This window comes from Coregonus clupeaformis, chromosome 8 (genome assembly GCF_020615455.1).
Source record: "Coregonus clupeaformis isolate EN_2021a chromosome 8, ASM2061545v1, whole genome shotgun sequence".
Lineage (NCBI taxonomy): Eukaryota > Metazoa > Chordata > Actinopteri > Salmoniformes > Salmonidae > Coregonus > Coregonus clupeaformis.
This window is the reverse complement of record NC_059199.1, coordinates 33681650-33700377: the sequence shown is the minus strand read 5'-3', so window position 1 is coordinate 33700377 and position 18728 is coordinate 33681650. Positions and strand designations below refer to the sequence as shown.

Below are 18728 nucleotides of genomic sequence, written 5' to 3'. Positions count from 1 at the left end.
AAAGGGATAGTTTAATCAAAAAACTAATTAATATGACTTGTGTATTAAATGCTTGCATAATAATATTTCAGGTACTGGTGTTTTTGCATTAAATTTTGCATTTAGTCCTAAAATTAAGGTAACATTGTTGCCTAATAGAAAAAGACAGGTAAATACTCCACAAGGCCATTTATCTTGTAATGTGATTACGACCTGAATATGATTATGAAGCTTGATTAATGTTAATTTGAGCTTCAATGTCATCTTAAAATGTAAAACTAATTTAAAACGAAACTTTTATTATTTTTATTTTTTACAATTATCACATTTCAGTTTACTTTGGGTAGCACATGGACCCAAACTATGCTTCCCATCTCCCCAACCGATAACTAACATTCAAGGGATTGGGAAAGAAAGTAACAAACCTTGTTTCTATAAGTTTCTTCTGAGATTTATTTTCCTCTCACTGCTCCAGGTATGGGTCTCCCTCGGGCGCAGATCTAGGATCATCTTATTCTTACCAATTCCTAAGCCATTACAGTACAACCTGACCTCAGATCAGTGTTTTGAAAAAAGGCCCTGCTCCCTTCTGACTCTTCTTCTGTCATCAGATATTTATATGTGCGTGAGTCTATCATTAGGAAGGACCCATGCAAGGTCAGTATATCTAGATAGGCAGTGCCAAACATGGACGACTTCAGTGCAACATGTCATCATGTACAAAATGTTTGTTGAGCAACAATGATAAGATAATATACTGTTTTACACAGAAATGGAGGACAGTGTACTCCATTTTAGTTTCACAATTACATTATTTTTTAATTAAACCTACCTACAGTAAGAAGCCTTTTCACAATTTGCTGTATAAAAATGTTAGGGTTGAGATGGGAGCCTTTGGCATTCCCAAGCACAAATAAATGCACTCATTCATTACCTTTCTCTTCCACAGGATGATTCAGTCCATTCCTAAATGAGTTTTTGTCAAAGCCTTATTGGCCGGTTGTGCCAACAATGGGTGGCTATATTTGACAGTCCTGCGCAAGTAGTGGATTTCACATGTATCAGTGCACCTCATAAAAAATAAAAAAGTGACACCTGCCGGACACCAGGGCTCAGTTTTTCAAAAGTTGCCTATCGGATAGGATTAACTGCATAGAAATATAATTAATAGAACAGTTGTCCCCATTCAAGTCAATGATTTGTCCATTCTACTCATTATATTTCTATGCATTTAATCCTATCAGATAACTTTTGAAAACATGGGCCCAGAGGTGTCTCTGCTCATTGGCAAGAAAATGGTTCAAAGCGGGACTTAAAGTACACATATCCTAGCTTGGCCTCAGTTGATTGGCTCGTAGACCTGCGGTTGGAGCCTGTTCTTGCGGACACACACACACACCCCGCCCAACAGGATGATCAGCAAGGGAGTGCCCAGCCCCACCGCCATGATGACCAGAACTAGGGGAGAGAACGAGTCCACAGGAGGAGAGCCCAGCCCCACCAACACAGTCCTGAAGTAGAAGGGAGAAAAAGTTAGGGAATAAGAAAGGGGAAAAGCAAGAGAAGGATGAATATCATCCGTGCTGACAATTTCATTATCAGTTCAGGTAGTTGGTGATGGTGTGAGATATCAACCTCAGATGCTTGATAGTTGGTTAACGGAGGGGCTATAAACTGCAATTTACTGTATAATTCAGTTCAAGTTGCTAAAATGCAACCTATTATAGCAAGGATGAACCAATAGGATGTAAACTGCTACCTACCAGCTGAGGTAGTTGGTGGTGTTGTAGAATGGGTCTCCAGCAATACTGAAGGTCATGTTGAGCCCGGAGGTCTGGCGCTCCCCTCCAAAATAAGCCAGCACCAGGCCGGAGGGGGGAAGCTGGGCTATGGGGACAGGGGTTGAGTGCCGGCAGGGAGTGGCGTCCTCAAAGACAGGCGATGGCCTGCGGTAGGCCACGGGCTTCCATTGGGCGTAACCAAGAACAGGGGAGGTGGAGTTGACTGGAGAGGACACCCACTGAGATACCTAAGGGAGAGAAAAGACAAGGTCACTGTAGAATCTGAAAGCTTCAGTGACAGATGAAGGTTAAGAACAGTGAATCAACCATAAATTATCAACCACACAAAATTAGTTGAAATATAAACATTTAAATACTCTTGTTACTCAGTAAAATGTACTACAGTATAACTGCATGTCTATAACACACACAGAGACATTACCTTGAATATGGAGGGTGTGTATTCATCATCTATTGACCGGAGCACATCCACTCTGCTCATGGGCTGGGTGCCGCCTACGACCTGTAGCTCTAGGGAGAAGCGAGAGCGATTGGACCTCGGCAACACGCCGTCCAGCCCCACCCTCAGCTGGGAGGAGTTAGCATTGTGGAGGAGGCTGGGCCAGCCTTGGTCCCGCCCCTCAGCATCAAAGGCTGAGAACTAGAATAGGAAAATAGTAGTTTAATACAGGCTAGCTAACATATAATAAAATAAATCATATCACACTGATCATTAATACTCACTTCACTTCAGTAACCAAGTTTAAGGGATAAAATCAAAGTTTGTCAGACATTTTTAGACCTTTAAAGTGGTCTAATGTAGGAGATGAGTCCATGTCCCACGCTATCTGTTGAGTGGATCCAGACATAGGTCTGAATCTCGGAAAGATAGGAAACGTCTAATTTCATCACGCAGGCTTTAGATGATGCAGTTCCACCTACCTTCAGACAGAGCGAGCCATTGCTGAAGCTCTCGCTGGCGTCTCTTCCACAGAGCAGGGCGGTGTGGGCTGTAGGGTCAAGTGTCTTGTTCAGGTCGTCCCAGGTGAAGTTCTGCAGCTCGTAGGGCTGGAAGAAGCTGGAGGGGGGCAGGTGCTCCGGGTCGGCTGTGTCGTTGACATCGTCGTACTCCCACAGCTGACGGGAGACAAATGGCGAGTTGGTTTAGTGAGTGAGTTACGTATGGCTTTGCCAAGTCTGAAATCGACCCATTGTTAATAGCCAGGTATTTGTTAGAGCTATTACCATATTGCTAACAACCATCCAAACATTTAAGATCTACAAGAAATGTCTAGAGTTTGGATTTTTCAATAACCTGTTTTATGGATCAAAACCTAGCACCTCGCTCGTCTTTATGGTTTATGCGTTTGGATTAGATACCTGTATCAGACACTCAGAATAATCACCTCAACTGACACTTATGAACAGGATGACCATCAATTTAGTACTACATATGATTCACCCTGGTAAAGACGAGTGCGTTGCTGTACAGAACACTGCTCTCCGGAGTCACTTTTAGGCTGCCTGTGGTATTTTGTACCAAGAAGGCAGGCCAGTCTACCTCCACCTTGGATGAAGCAGAGCTTGTGTGCACCAGTAATAATGCTGGCGCCCCCTGACTGCAGAGGAGGTAGTGCAGTGTGTTGTTTTTGCCCAGCGCCCGCACATGGAGCAAGTCAACACCAGGGGGCAGCGGCTTCAGTGAGGAGTTCAGACCAGGGTTCAGCTCCAGGGATACCTGGGAAGAGGTAAGTAACACAAACGGTAAGTTTTATAATTTTCCTATAGCGACACAGAATGAGATTCTTACAAGCAAACTGAAATTGTAAGCAGAGGTGGTTCATAAATTATTAAACAGATTTGCACAGCGTCCTGCACAGGCCAAAAACCCTAAAAAAATATTGTCTGGTGACTGGTCCTGACATGGTCAGAGTCCTACGGAGTACTGACCTACGCAAGGAAGTCTCAAATGTGATCGCTTAGTTCATATTCAATACTTATTCCATACTTTTGTGGAATCAATAATATTTTATTCATATTTGATATGGCTGGATTGCCAGCACATAGCAGTGTTCGGTTTAGATTTGTTTCAGCAATACTTGACCTCACTATATCAGCATCTTCAGCAGATGGCTCTTGGGTACAGGTGAGGCAGTTCACCTAATTACACAAGTTTACCCCCAAATACCTTGAAAGGAGTCTCTGGGCCATAACAGATTGGGTTTTACTTACCCACCGCTATTAATCACAAATATATATAAAAAAATAACACCCAAACACTTAGGCCTAACTATGTTCCTAGTTTAAAATCACACCCACAACGGATTGTGTAGTCTAATGTCGCTACGGTATGTATTGCTGGCTGGGGTCCAACAATGTGTAAATAATGATAGCTAGTTTCATAGATTTTTGGTCATCATGCCAATATGGCTCGCGCTATAAATACAAACCCAAACAAAGTGTATATCCAAAACTAGCTAAAATATATAACTTACCATCTAGCAGTATAGCGGATCAAAATACTGAGAACTGGCTCCAAACAGAAGTTAGCTAGCTACAGTAGCTGCCGCTAGCATTGAGAAGTTAGTTAGCTACCTTCATAGCACTTTATTAGTGTACAACATAAATATAAACAATTTACTATCCAACTCACATTCCTTCGGTAGTTCTCACCATTGCCGATAAAACTAGAAGAAAACCGAACCGTTAAAAGCAGAAATAAGACATAAAAGTGGATTGTGTACATAACCTCCGCCGCCATATTTCCTTTTCAGAATTCCCATGGAGGAATCACGTGCCTAGTTCCTTATTTGATCAGCTGACTCGCCAGTGTCGATTTCCGGATACAGCAAATGTAATGCCGCCGTAGCAATTAATTAAACAACATATTTCACTATAGGCTACATCATTAACACAAGTGGTGAGAGAATCATATATATATATATATATATATATATATATATATATATATATATATTTTTTTTTTTAAATATTTATATACAAACATCATGGGCGTCATCAAAGTGAACGAAACAACCATAGGCCTATGCCATTTGTATCCAATTTTATTGAGGTTGATGCTAATCACAGGTAGCAGCCCCAGGCAAAGGGAAATGGAGGGACATGTTCAGGTGGAGTAACAGGATTCAGAATCAGAATGACCGTGCCAATCTAACAACTCCAACCATTTCTTAGAGAGAAAGCATTATCATTAATTCAAATGTGATAGGATACAATCCATAGAATGTAGAATTTAAACATTTAAAAAGGACCTTCAGAAGTGGACATCGCGGGCTATAAATCATTTGCAAAGTATACCATTTTTAAAAAGTATCACAGCGCTTTAGTAGTTCATTCAAATGACTTGTCGGTCACTTGATTTGGTCACTATCCATTGGCAACCGTTCTTCAACTAATGTCACACAAAGGAGTTTTTCCATACAAATAAATACCTACAGAGTGACTAGCTGAGGTAAACCTTGGTCCCAGGAGAACATATTCAGTCATCTTACTTACTGTCATAAATACTGCACAAACACACACACTGACTGAAGCTAACTGGGGTGCCTTGATACCGAATCCAATATATTCATATGTATTACATGCAACAACCCTATCACAGTCTGCTTAGAGTGTCCATAACAAATGTCACATCTGAGTGAGTGGTTTATAGAACAGTGTTGTCACAGCTCCGATTGCCTTTTCCTCCATTACCCTCTTCCTCCTCCTGGTTCCCAATCCTTCTCTTCTTCCCCTCTACTCAGCACCCTGTCCTCCTCCTGTCTGCTCGTCTCCCTTCTTCTTGTGTCCGGAGACAATGTCGTCGATGCGCAGCAACAAGATGGCCGTCTGGAGAAAGAAGGAGAATGAGTTCAAGGGAGTAGCGCTGCACATCCAAACAACATGTACCTAATCAACACTTATATAGCGCATCTGAATGCCCTCTTAACATTGTATTAAGCAGGCGGTCAGAAGTCTCACCTCTACTGCGGTCTTATAGGTCTGAGCCTTGACGGCCAGCGGCTCCCAGATGCCCAGGGCGGTCATATCAGCCAGGGTGCCAGTCTCTCCGTTCACCCCCCACGACACACAGCCCTCCTGGGTGTGCTTGGCCTGGGGTGAGGTATGGAGCTCAGTGAAAAGTCTACTAAAATGTACAGTAAATCCTCCATCTCCCTTTCACCCAATCTCTCTCCTTCTCGAGCGTGCTCTCTCACACAACACACACCCACTCTCCCACCGGTCTTACTACAAGATGGTATGAGGTTCTACCTTTAACTCTCTTGCACACACACTCTCTCCGTCACTCTCTTACCCTGAGGGAGGTGAGCACACGGATTGTGGAGGCGCCACAGTTCTGGATGAGGGTGCGGGGGATGACTTCCAGGGCCTGGGCAAGGGCACGGTAGGGCCATTGCTCCACGCCAGTAAGGGACTTGGATCGCTCCATCAGCCGCTGGGACACGGCCATCTCGGCAGCGCCGCCGCCAGGCAGCAGGCTGGGCTCCAGCAGCACGTTGCGGGTCACCTGCATGGCATCCTGCAGGTTACGCTCCACCTCCTGGGAGAGGGAAAATGGTGGAGAGAGATTTCAGAACAAAAGTAAAACCTCATTCAGTCATCTTTCCTCTGATAACTTACAATAAAAAAAAGACAGGTTCTAGGAGGGGAGTAGAAACTAATCTCATTAACATTATTTTCACCATCATGCCTCTCTCTCTTTTAGCACTTAGTGATCGTTGTACAATAAAAAGCGCATTTTATTTGAACATATTTATTTTCTCAGTTTCTCACCGCCAGGATTTCCTTGCTGGCTCCTCTCAGCAAGATGGTGCAGGCTTTGGGGTCTTTGCACTCTGTGACGAAGGTGAAGTACTCGTCTCCAATCTTCTTGATCTCAAACAGGCCCGCCCCCAGGCCCACGTCCTCCTCGCGCAGCTCATCCGTACGGCTGGCAATACGTGCACCACACGCTCTGAGAGGTAACAGGGAAAGAGAGGATGGTTGGTTTAGTTAGAGCAGTGGTTGTAAAGAGCATACACCCTGTGAAAGAGACAGAATTAAACCAATTCGCAATTAAAGTGACCGGTCATTTGCTAGCTATGTACAAAGTAACATGACGCAGTGAAGACAAGCAAAACAGAACAGCGATAAGTGTTGAAATAAGTGTCTCCAATAATGATGGAATGTCAACCAATTATTTGTTTGCTTTCATAGTGTATTGGACTTACCGGGCGATCCGGTTGTTGTCGGTCTTTCTGACACGGCGAATAGCCGTGATGTTAGCCTTCATCAGGTAATGCTGAGCCAAGTCTGAAGAAAGTGGCAAAATACAGCAAAGTAAAAAATGTCAGTTGCATCAGATATGTGCCTTACCAAGAGCAATGCATTTTTAAGCAGTGTGTGTATGTGTGTAGTACCGGAGATGCCCTTCTCTGTGAAGATGAGGTCTGGCTTGAGGCGGATGATGTCTTCACAGATCTGCTGGATGTACTCCTCCTCCATCTGCAGGATGCGGGCAAAGTCCTCCTCACGAGTGATCTCAATATCAGTCTGCAGAACAATACATGTGGTAAAAAAATATATATACACACACACTGAACAAAAATAAAAATGCAACAATTTCAAAAAGATTTTACTGAGTTACAGTTCAAATAAGGAAATCAGTCAATTGAAATAAATCTATGGATTTCACACGACTGGGAATACAGATATGCATCTGTTGGTCACAGATAACTTTTTAAAAAAGTAGGGGCGTGGAGCCGAAAAACAGTCAGCTGGTTTGACCACCATTTGCCTCATGCAGCAGGAAACATCTCCTTAGCATAGAGTCGATCAGGCTGTTGATTGTGCCCTGTGGAATGTTGTCCCACTCCTCTTCAATGGCTGTGTGAAGTTGCTGGATATTAGAAGGAACTGGAACACGCTGTCATACACGTCGATCCAGTGCATCCCAAACATGCTCAATAGGTGACATGTCTGGTGAGTATGCAAACCAAGAACTGGGACATTTTCAGCTTCCAGGAATTGTGTACAGATCCTTGCGACATGGGGCCGTGCATTATCATGCTGAAACATGAGGTGATGGTGGCGGATGAATGGCACGCCAAAGGGCCTCAGGATCTCGTCACGGTATCTCTGTGCGTTCAAATTGCCATCGATAAAATTACATTGTGTTTGCTGTCCGTAGCTTATGCCTGCCCATACCATAACCCCACCGCCACCATGGGGCACTTTGTTCACAACGTTGACATCAGCACACCGCTCGCCCACACGACGCCATACACATGGACTTCTCTAAAACAACGTTGGAGGCGGCTTATGGTAGAGAAATGAACATTACATTATCTAGCAACTGCTCTGGTGGACATTCCTGCATTCAGCATGCTCCTTCAACTTGAGACATCGGTGGCATTGTGTTTTGTGACAAAACTTCACATTTTAGAGTGGCCTTTTATTGTCCCCAGCACAAGGTACACCTATGTAATGATCATGCCGATTAATCAGCTTGTTGATATGACACACCTGTCAGGTGGATGGATTATCTTAGCAAAGGAGAAATGCTCACTAACAGGGATGTAAAAGTTGTGCACAAAATGTAAGAGAAAAAAGCTTTTTGTGCATATGGAACATTTCTGCCCTCTTATTTCTGCTCATGAAACATGGGACCAACACTTTACATGTTGCATTTATATTTTTGAGATATAGATATATATATATATATATATATATATATATATATATACACACACACACACACAGTACCAGTGAAAAGTTTGGACACACCTACTCATTCAAGGGTTACATTGTAGAATAATAGTGAAGACATAAAACTATGAAATAACACTTATGGAATCATGTAGTATCCAAAAAAGTGTTAAACAAATCAACATATATTTTATATTTCAGATTCTTCAAAGTAGCCACCCTTTGCCTTGATGACAGCTTTGCGCACTCTTGGCATTCTCTCAACCAGCTTCATGAGGTAGTCACCTGGAATGCATTTCAATTAACAGGTGTGCCTTCTTAAAAGTTAATTTGTGGAATTTCTTTCCTTCTTAATGCGTTTGAACCAATCGGTTGTGTTGTGACAATGTAGGGGTGGTATACAGAAGATAGCCCTATTTGGGAAAAGACCAAGTCCATATTATGGCAAGAACAGCTCAAATAACCAAAGAGAAACGACAGTCCATCATTACTTTAAGACATGAAGGTCAGTCAATATGAAAAATGTCAAGAACTTTTAAAGTTTCTTCAAGTGCAGTCGCAAAAACCATCAAGTGCTATGATGAAACTGGCTCTCATGAGGACCGCCACAGGAAAGGAAGACCCAGAGTTACCTCTGCTGCAGAGGATAAGTTCATTAGAGTTAACTGCACCTCAGATTGCAGCCCAAATAAATGCTTCACAGAGTTCAAGTAAGACACATCTTAACATCAACTGTTCAGAGGAGACTGCGTGAATCAGGCCTTCATGGTTGAATTGCTGCAAAGAAACCACTACTAAAGGACACCAATAAGAAGAAGAGACTTGCTTGGGCCAAGAAACACGAGCAATGGACATTAGACCGGTGGAAATCTGTCCTTTGGTCTGATGAGTCCAAATTTGAGATTGTTGGTTCCAACCGCCGTGTCTTTGTGAGACGCAGAGTAGGTGAACTGATGATCTCCGCATGTGTGGTTCCCACCGTGAAGCATGGAGGAGGTGGTGTGATGGTGCTTTGCTGGTGACACTGTCAGTGATTTATTTAGAATTCAAGGCACACTTAACCAGCATGGCTACATGGCCTCCATCAGAACAGCGCCGGAGAAGATGGCTGCCGTTTTACAGCCCTCTAACCAATTGTACTATTATGTGTGTTTTTCCGTGTTATTTGTAATTTATTTTGTACATAATGTTTCTGCCATCGTCTCTTATAACCAAAAAGAGCTTCTGGATATCAGGACAGCGATTACTCACCTCGTATTGGACGAAGATTTTTTCTTCAACGAGGCGGCCGCGAAGGATATCATACAGACACCCGACAAGGCCCAAATCCCCGTCATTCGCGTGAAGAAGAGACTGAGATATCGTGGACGCAGATCGGGGTGCCTTGTAAGGATCCAACGGCGAGCGAGTAAACTGCCTCTTCAATCAATCCTATTAGCCAACGTTCAATCTTTTGAAAATAAAGTGGACGACTTAAGATTACGGTTATCCTACCAACGGGACATTAAAAACTGTAATATATTATGTTTCACCGAGTCGTGGCTGAACGACGACAATGATAACATTCAGCTAGCAGGCTATACGCTACATCGGCAGGACAGAACGGCTGACTCCGGTAAGACAAGGGGTGGCGGTCTGTGTATATTTGTAAACAACAGCTGGTGCACAAAACCAAATACTAAGGAAGTCTCGAGGTTTTTCTCGCCTGAGGTAGAGTATCTTATGATAAGCTGTAGACCACACTATTTACCAAGAGAGTTTTCATCTATATTTTTCATAGCTGTCTATTTACCACCACAAACCAATGCTGGCATTAAGATTGCACTGAATGAGTTGTACAAGGCCATTAATCAACAGGAAAACGCTCATCCAGATGCAGCGCTCCTAGTGGCCGGAGACTTTAATGCAGGGAAACTTAAATCCGTTCTACCTAATTTCTACCAGCATGTTAAATGTGCAACCAGAGGGAAAAAACTCTAGACCACCTTTACTCCACACACAGAGACGCATACAAAGCTCTCCCTCGCCCTCCATTTGGCAAATCTGACCATAACTCTATCCTCCTGATTCCTGCTTATAAGCAAAAACTAAAGCAGGAAGCACCAGTGACTTCGGTTAATAAAAAAAGTGGTCAGATGACGCAGATGCTAAGCTACAGGACTGTTTTGCTAGCACAGACTGGAACATGTTCCGGGATTCTTCAGACAGCATTGAGGAGTACACCACATCAGTCACTGGCTTCATCAATAAGTGCATCGATGATGTCGTCCCCACAGTGACCGTACGTACATACCCCAACCAGAAGCCATGGATTACAGGAAACATCCGCACTGAGCTAAAGGGTAGAGCTGCCGCTTTCAAGGAACGGGACTCTAACCCGGACGCTTATAAGAAATCCCGCTATGACCTCCGATGAACCATCAAACAGGCAAAGAGTCAATACAGGTCTAAGATTGAATCGTACTACACTGGCTCTGACGCTCGTCGGATGTGGCAGGGCTTGAAAACTATTACAGACTACAAAGGGAAGCACAGCCGCGAGCTGCCCAGTGACACAAGCCTACCAGACGAGCTAAACCACTTCTATGCTCGCTTCGAGGCAAGCAACACTGAAGCATGCATGAGAGCACCAGCTGTTCCGGATGACTATGTGATCACGCTCTCCGTAGCCGATGTGAGTAAGACTTTTAAGCAGGTCAACATTCACAAGGCCGCAGGGCCAGACGGATTACCAGGACGTGTACTCCGAGCATGTGCTGACCAACTGGCAAGTGTCTTCACTGACATTTTCAACATGTCCCTGACTGAGTCTGTAATACCAACATGTTTCAAGCAGACCACCATAGTCCCCGTGCCCAAGGACTCTAAGATAACCTGCCTAAATGACTACCGACCCGTAGCACTGACGTCTGTAGCCATGAAGTGCTTTGAAAGGCTGGTCATGGCTCACATCAACAGCATTATCCCAGAAACCCTAGACCCACTCCAATTTGCATACCGCCCCAACAGATCCACAGATGATGCAATCTCTATTGCACTCCACACTGCCCTTTCCCACCTGGACAAGAGGAACACCTACGTGAGAATGCTATTCATTGACTACAGCTCAGCATTCAACACCATAGTGCCCTCTAAGCTCATCACTAAGCTAAGGATCCTGGGACTAAACACCTCCCTCTGCAACTGGATCCTGGACTTCCTGACGGGCCGCCCCAGGTGGTAAGGGTAGGTAACAACACATCTGCCACACTGATCCTCAACACGGGGGCCCCTCAGGGGTGCGTGCTCAGTCCCCCTCCTGTACTCTCTGTTCACCCATGACTGCATGGCCAGGCACGACTCCAACACCATCATTAAGTTTGCCGACGACACAACAGTGGTAGGCCTGATCACCGACAACGATGAGACAGCCTATAGGGAGGAGGTCAGAGATCTGGCCGTGTGGTGCCAGGACAACAACCTCTCCCTCAACGTGACCAAGACAAAGGAGATGATTGTGGACTACAGGAAAAAAAAGAGGACTGAGCACGCCCCCATTCTCATCGACGGGGCTGTAGTGGAACAGGTTGAGAGCTTCAAGTTCCTTGGTGTCCACATCACCAACGATCTATCATGGTCCAAACACACCAAGACAGTCGTGAAGAGGGCACGACAAAGCCTATTCCCCCTCAGGAGACTAAAAAGATTTGGCATGGGTCCTCAGATCCTCAAAAAATTCTACAGCTGCACCATCGAGAGCATCCTGACTGGTTGCATCACCGCCTGGTATGGCAACTACTTGGCCTCCGACCGCAAGGCACTACAGAGGGTAGTGCGTACGGCCCAGTACATCACTGGGGCAAAGCTTCCTGCCATCCAGGACCTCTATACCAGGCGGTGTCAGAGGAAGGCCCTCAAAATTGTCAAAGACTCCAGCCACCCTAGTCATAGACTGTTCTCTCTGCTACCGAAGTCTAGGTCCAAAAGACTTCTCAACAGCTTCTACCCCCAAGCCATAAGACTCCTGAACAGCTAATCATGGCTACCCGGACTATTTGCACTGCCCCCCCCACCCCATCCTTTTTACGCTGCTGCTACTCTGTTAAGTATTTATGCATAGTCACTTTAACTCTACCCACATGTACATATTACCTCAACTACCTCAACTAGCCGGTGCCCCCGCACATTGACTCTGCAACGGTACCCCCCTGTATATATAGCCTCCCTACTGTCACTTTATTTTTCTTCTGCTCTTTTTTTTCCTCAACACTTTTTGTGTTGTTGGTTTATTTTTACTTTTTTTTTGTTTAAAATAAATGCACTGTTGGTTAAGGGCTGTAAGTAAGCATTTCACTGTAATGTCTGCACCTGTTGTATTCGGCGCATGTGACCAATACAATTTGATTTGATTTGATTTACCACAGCGATACGCCATCCCATCTGGTTTGCGCTTAGTGGGACTATAATTTGTTTTTTTTGACCCAACACACCTCCAGGCTGTGTAAGGGCTATTTGACCAAGAAGGAGAGTGATGGAGTGCTGCATCAGATGACCTGGCCTCCACAATCACCCGACCACAACCCAATTGAGATGGTTTGAGATGAGTTGGACCGCAGAGCGAAGGAAAAGCAGCCTAAAAACCTGTTTTTGCTTTGTCATTATGGGTTATTGTGTGTAGATTGATGAGGGGAAAAAAACAATGTAATCCATTTTAGAATAAGGCTGTATCGTAACAAAATGTGGAAAAAGTCAAGGGGTCTGAATACTTTACGAATGCACTGTAAGAACAATCAGGATTTTTTTTTTCTTTTTTTTACATGTATTTAACTCCATATTTTTGTCTCCATATATACTTCCATTCATTTTTTCAACTGGTACCAGGGACCTTCAGATGAGTCTTGTGACACTTGTGGAGGTCGTAGATCAAAACGGAGAACACCAAACCGTTCGGACGCTACCGACGATTTTGTCTCGCATGGTCTTACAAACACCGCTATAGCTCTGTCACCTTTCACCGCAGATTAAACTGACAGATTTTCATGGGGATTTTTGTATTATGCGAATTCAATTTCAGCGGGGTCACAGACATTGACCTTAGGGGGTTAATATTGTAAATGGAGTTGTTATTTGTAACGATCGAATGAGAAAGCGGGTGCACTGCAGCCTCAATTTGCCTAGCTAGCTTCTCCCGGTTTGATGCAGTCAAGACAGGTACTACGTAATCATATTTCATAAATAACATAGCGATGGCAGCTATTAGTCTACTATAGCGCAAGTAGGCACGGTTGGTTGCTGGATCCGACAAGGTCTATACGGAACGGGTGTAGTTGTCCTCGGGTCCTTTCGGAACGGTTCTCTACATAAACAAATATAATTTATGCATATCGGGTCCGTGTGGGAAAGCCCTGGGTCCGTTTCAGAACAGGTCCAACATTTTGTGTGTGTGTATGGTAGATGGCACCCTCTCACTTTGTGTAACTGTGTCATACATAGGACCTGGTCCTCTCTTCTCTCCTTTTTGTGTGTGTGAGTCCATTTCTACCATACCTGGCTCTCTCCCTTCTTGTACTCCAGGGAGCAGTCCAACAGGATAATGCGGGGATCCTTGATCATTCTGCGCATGCGCGGGTGAGTCACGTCCTTGTTTACCATCACACCTCTCAGCACACACGAGTCCTCGATGATCCCACCAGGAACCTGAACAAACACACACAAACACAGAGGATAAAGCGGACGTTGAAGCTGACCTGATGCAGAACTTGGACTGCACAGGAAAATTAACACACACACATACACACTGACCCTTACCTTTTCTACTTTGGCATACTTCTTGATGTCGATCTCCTTGCGTCCGTTCTCCTCCATCTCCACAGTTTTGACAGCGTCCAGTGCGATGCTGCAGGCCATGTCAGACCAGCGGCTCAGGGCCTTGGTGTTGATGGCAGAGTTGATGATCTTCAGCATCATCTCCCTGTCGCTCACGTCCACTGGGGTGCTGGGGGGAGGAGGGGATGGAGGAGAGAGTGTTGTTAAACAACTTATGAGTGTAAAAGCAGTGGTCACCGAAAACATGCAGTGACCAGAAAAAGTATTTGGGCCAATATTCTAGACTTCTGTAAATCAAGTACCAATGCCAATCCCAGATTTTCATAAGTGAAATTATGCACAGATGTCAAGTTAGAATTCAGCTCTTAAAGAGCCACTGAACACGCTGATTGGCATGTGTGTTTTTCTGTTGCTCATTAGATAAACAAGATTTCAGTCTGGGAGGCGTTCGGTTAATGATGTTTGTCCCCCATGAGACACTTTAGACGAAGAAGCCTATTTCACTTCCTCAAAATCCCCAGGATGAATCTATGATAAACTCAATTTATTACAGATTTCTTGAGTTTTGCCAAAGAGGTTATAGATTCACAATTTTACATCTAACCAAGGTGTTTGGTGCAGTATTTCTCAAGTTAAAAAATGTGCGACGTTTTGTCTTGTGTAAACAAAGTCGGGCTGCTGGGCAGGTCTGTCTCACTGTCTATTCTACTGGAAAGAGCGCAATCACCGCAGCTGTTCACCCCATGTTAGTGGGCAAATGGACATCGTCAAATCAAAACCCAACCTTAATTTACCCGTTGTGACGCACGGCTGTTCCAAACTCCATTTTAGACGAGACTGACTTTATGACTAAAGTTATCCTATTTACACTTTGTAGTCAACTGTTTCTGACTCATATCGATGCCACATTGGCCGTTTTCAAAGGGATTTGTTGCTTTTTAAAAGCTTCTTTAACGATTAAAAGGTTGTGTGTGTTGGTGGGTGGTTAGAGGCTGGAACAGTACCTGATTTCTTTGAGAAGGTTGAGCATATCATCCAGGGCTTGTCTGTAGGCGCTGATGACAACTGTCGGGTGCATCTGCTGCTCCAGGAACTGCTCTGACACTGACAGCATCTCACCCGCTAGAGAGATGCATAAAATGTACGATGTCCCCCAGGTTGAGACACAGGAATAATACAAGTAATATATGAGGAATAGGATGGATTGGACTACTAGTGTACTACTACTAAGAGAATAGACCTGATGGTGCAGTGTATTCACAGTATTGGGAATGTGGTGACTCACCCAGGATGATGACAGAGGTGGTGCCGTCTCCCACCTCCTCGTCCTGAGTGCGGCTGATCTCAATCATGGACTTGGCAGCCGGGTGCTGGACCTGGATCTGTGTGTGGAAGCAGAGATAGAAGGAATGAGGTGGGCTTTGCACTGGGACACTGAACATAGATATTTTTTGCATGGAAGTAGATGTATGGGAATAATAGCAAGTGTGCTCTTCTCACCTCTCTCAGGATAGCGTTACCATCATTGGTCATCACGATCCCACCCATGGGGTCCAACAGCATCTACACACACAGACACAAAGCATGTTATGGTTCCGGATTCAAGTGCTACCATAAAGTATGTTCCAGACAAAACTGTGACAAAAACCTGAGGATAAAAGGAAACCTATAGCTCACCTTCATCATGGCCCTCGGTCCCAGGCATGTTCTGATGACGTCTGCGATCGTCTACAACACACACACAAAAAAAGGTTTATCTATACAGTGCCGACAGGCAATGCATCATGGCTATCCTACATTCCTCATAAATACAGTACCAACGTACTGAGTAGGGCTGTGACGATAACAGTATCGCAATATTTTTTACATAAGTAAAAATGTAAACACAAAGCAGACCTAACGCTTTGGTCCTTTAGAAACTTGTATGTAAAATAGTGTGTGCTATAACTTGGAAAATAAATAAATGTTTCCAACATTAGGGCTGTTTTCCTAAAGAAGTTTAATCCGCTTCGTGTTTTGTTTCCTTGCCACGATACTAAAGAGTATCGCGATACTGGTATCGTCTCGGCCCTAGTACTGGGCCCCATAGACATAAATTAAACATCCAATTATGATGAAATAACATAGCTAGAAACAATGTTAATTCTTAAAAGTCTAAGCTGACATGTGCAATTGTTTTAAGCTGGTCATACTATGGATCATTTAGCTATTTGATTTTGAACTTTAGGTATAAAAATAAAATAAAACAATTATTTGACAAAATATTGAATTTGGCCTTTACTACTATAGCCCAGAGAAACGCATTGAATAACATTCATAAATGGCAAAAAAAGATAGTCATAAAACAAATAATAAAAAACAAGATTTTGAAGTGTTTGTCCTCTATCTAGGAGATATAAGAAAGCTCAGGATTTTTTAAAATAAATAAATAATATATACAGTTCCAGTCAAAAGTGTGGGTCAAGGGTTTTTATTTTTACTATTTTCTACATTGTAGAATAATAGTGAAGACATCAAAACTAGGAAATAGTTTATAAAAAAGTTTATTAAAAAAATAACACATGGAATCATGTAGAAACCAAAAAAAGTGTAAAACAAATCAAAATATATTTTATATTTGAGATTCTTCAAAGTAGCCACCCTTTGCCTTGATGATAGCTTATATAATATGCCATTTAGCAGACACATACATTTTTAAGTATGGGTGGTCCCGGGGATCGAACCATTTAGCAGACAGGATTTGCTTAGAATTCCATGGCATTATTTTATAGTATGAAGAATACAATTGAACATAGCTGAATAAAATAGAAAGGATATTTTCTCCAAACGATTTCCAAGGAAGTGCGCACATGTGGCTATTCTGTGTTCAACGGTTAACAAAGAAACAAGTCCTCCTATATGCTTAATTTAGAGTTATTTATGCAACTTTAGTTGTGATACAAACGTTGGGCTATATGTTTTGATTTTTAATACATTCTAAGGCTGCATGATGCGACTAATGATGATTTGAAAAAAGTTGCATGAAAGGCATGAGCTCTGATTTGTTTTCTTGTGCAGGCTATACACACTTAATCAGTCTCTCATTCACAATTTGACAAGCACTTGATAATATTCTCACCAGGCCTCAAATTTCCCGGCGGCATCCCCCTAGTGTGGCCATAATGCCCCCTAAAAAATCCATGCCTTTTGCGGCCAAATTGGCCGTTGTGCCCTTGGGCTGAATATAATAATTATAATTCCCTTCTCCCGACTGCCGTGCTCCGAAGCACCTCTCACTCACATGGCTCTCTCATATCTCAATTCTTACTAGCCAATGCCCATCATGTGATCGGGTCCTTCTCACAGACACCAATTAATGATACCTCACCTTGGCTGCACTGATATTTCCAGTCTGAACCTTCCGTCCAGACTCCCTCTTCATATTCTGGCCTGTAGTGGAACATGAAAACGAAGTTAAAAGTCTGTATGTTGTGAAAAATAGTGCTGCAAAAACACAGCAGACCAAAACATAATTACAGCAATTAGTCTAGTTAAGTGTGGGATCCAACCAGCCTACATCTGTTCTGCACGTTTTGATTATTTCCATGTACAAATTAATATGTAGCTAGCTAGCTAGGCATATCATGTGTGGATTTGGGATGTCTCATATTTTGGAAGACTGATATTTTATACTGTAATATGCCTTGCTGCTAACATATACTGTACATAGTTACATACATCACCCAAGTTAGCTTCATTCATCTGACAGGTTAGCTACTGACATGCCTGGAAGCTCCAACGACCAGGTTCAAATGCCATTGATTTGAGTGAATCTTTCTTTGAGCTTCACTAACGTTAATATGTTGCCGAACAGATGGGCTCCCGAGCCATATTTTAAGCCCCATTTGGTCAACCGCTAACGTTACTGTATGTAGTTAGCTAGAAATGATTGTCAATATGTAACGTTACTGCAAAATGTATTATTGAGAATGGACATTTTAGTTGAGTACTTAGCTATCTATCTAATTAGTTAACGGTTGTGTAAGTTGCACTATAGCTAGCCAGTGGTTTGTTGTAACATTATCTGACGTTACAGCCGAAAAAGTCATACAAAGAACCAGTTAGCTAACGCTAGCTAGCGAACACTGTCAGTTGTCGGCAAGGAAGCAGAAGCACATGCTTTGTTGCTGGCTAGAAACCGGCGCTAGCTATGCAGCCTGTACTGGCCATTGTCGGGATATTACAAACGACAGAAACATCAAAATAAGTCACATTTCCACAGAAATCTAAGTTAAGATGTAACATTTATTGTTGCTTATGGTTTTTCTATTTACTTACTCAGCACGAGAACCTGTTGGCCCATCATTTTGACAACGGTCTGGAACCTTCTGGGCAACACGAGAGGAAAAAACTCCACATCGGAGGCGGTTTACTTCCAGTATCTTAACCAATAAACTTCGAGGAAAGAATGATCTA

The 18728-nt window shown here is 43.3% G+C and overlaps 2 protein-coding genes across 2 annotated transcripts; both read right to left on the bottom strand.

Moving 5' to 3' along the window:
* Positions 1-261: 261 nt before the first annotated feature.
* Positions 262-4554, bottom strand: LOC121571787 (glycosylated lysosomal membrane protein). Its single transcript, XM_041883468.2, has 6 exons — positions 4414-4554; positions 3223-3498; positions 2703-2897; positions 2203-2421; positions 1743-2008; positions 262-1490 (listed from the first exon to the last, which is right to left on the bottom strand). Exons 1-6 carry the CDS (start codon positions 4519-4521, stop codon positions 1319-1321), a joined length of 1236 nt encoding a protein of 411 aa, XP_041739402.1. The 5' UTR covers positions 4522-4554; the 3' UTR covers positions 262-1318.
* A 253-nt stretch (positions 4555-4807) lies between these two features.
* Positions 4808-18697, bottom strand: LOC121571784 (T-complex protein 1 subunit gamma). Its single transcript, XM_041883465.2, has 14 exons — positions 18591-18697; positions 17641-17702; positions 15951-16001; positions 15774-15836; positions 15559-15655; positions 15278-15395; positions 14256-14442; positions 13995-14144; positions 7181-7313; positions 6992-7073; positions 6555-6735; positions 6076-6321; positions 5742-5873; positions 4808-5609 (listed from the first exon to the last, which is right to left on the bottom strand). Exons 1-14 carry the CDS (start codon positions 18616-18618, stop codon positions 5517-5519), a joined length of 1623 nt encoding a protein of 540 aa, XP_041739399.1. The 5' UTR covers positions 18619-18697; the 3' UTR covers positions 4808-5516.
* Between the last annotated feature and the right edge of the window lie 31 nt (positions 18698-18728).

Bases quoted from the DNA above. Each gene is read 5' to 3' on its own strand.
- LOC121571787 (XM_041883468.2), bottom strand. From the start codon at position 4,521: ATGGCGGCGGAGGTTATGTACACAATCCACTTTTATGTCTTATTTCTG. The intron at 2,009-2,202 runs GTAATGTCTCTG...TCTCTCCCTTAG, and splicing joins ACACACCCTCCATATTCAAG to GTATCTCAGTGGGTGTCCTC. The intron at 1,491-1,742 runs GTAGGTAGCAGT...CTTCTACTTCAG, and splicing joins ACCACCAACTACCTCAGCTG to GACTGTGTTGGTGGGGCTGG.
- LOC121571784 (XM_041883465.2), bottom strand. From the start codon at position 18,618: ATGATGGGCCAACAGGTTCTCGTGCTGA. The intron at 15,656-15,773 runs GTGAGAAGAGCA...TTCCACACACAG, and splicing joins GTAACGCTATCCTGAGAGAG to ATCCAGGTCCAGCACCCGGC. The intron at 5,610-5,741 runs GTGAGACTTCTG...TTCTTTCTCCAG, and splicing joins CCTATAAGACCGCAGTAGAG to ACGGCCATCTTGTTGCTGCG.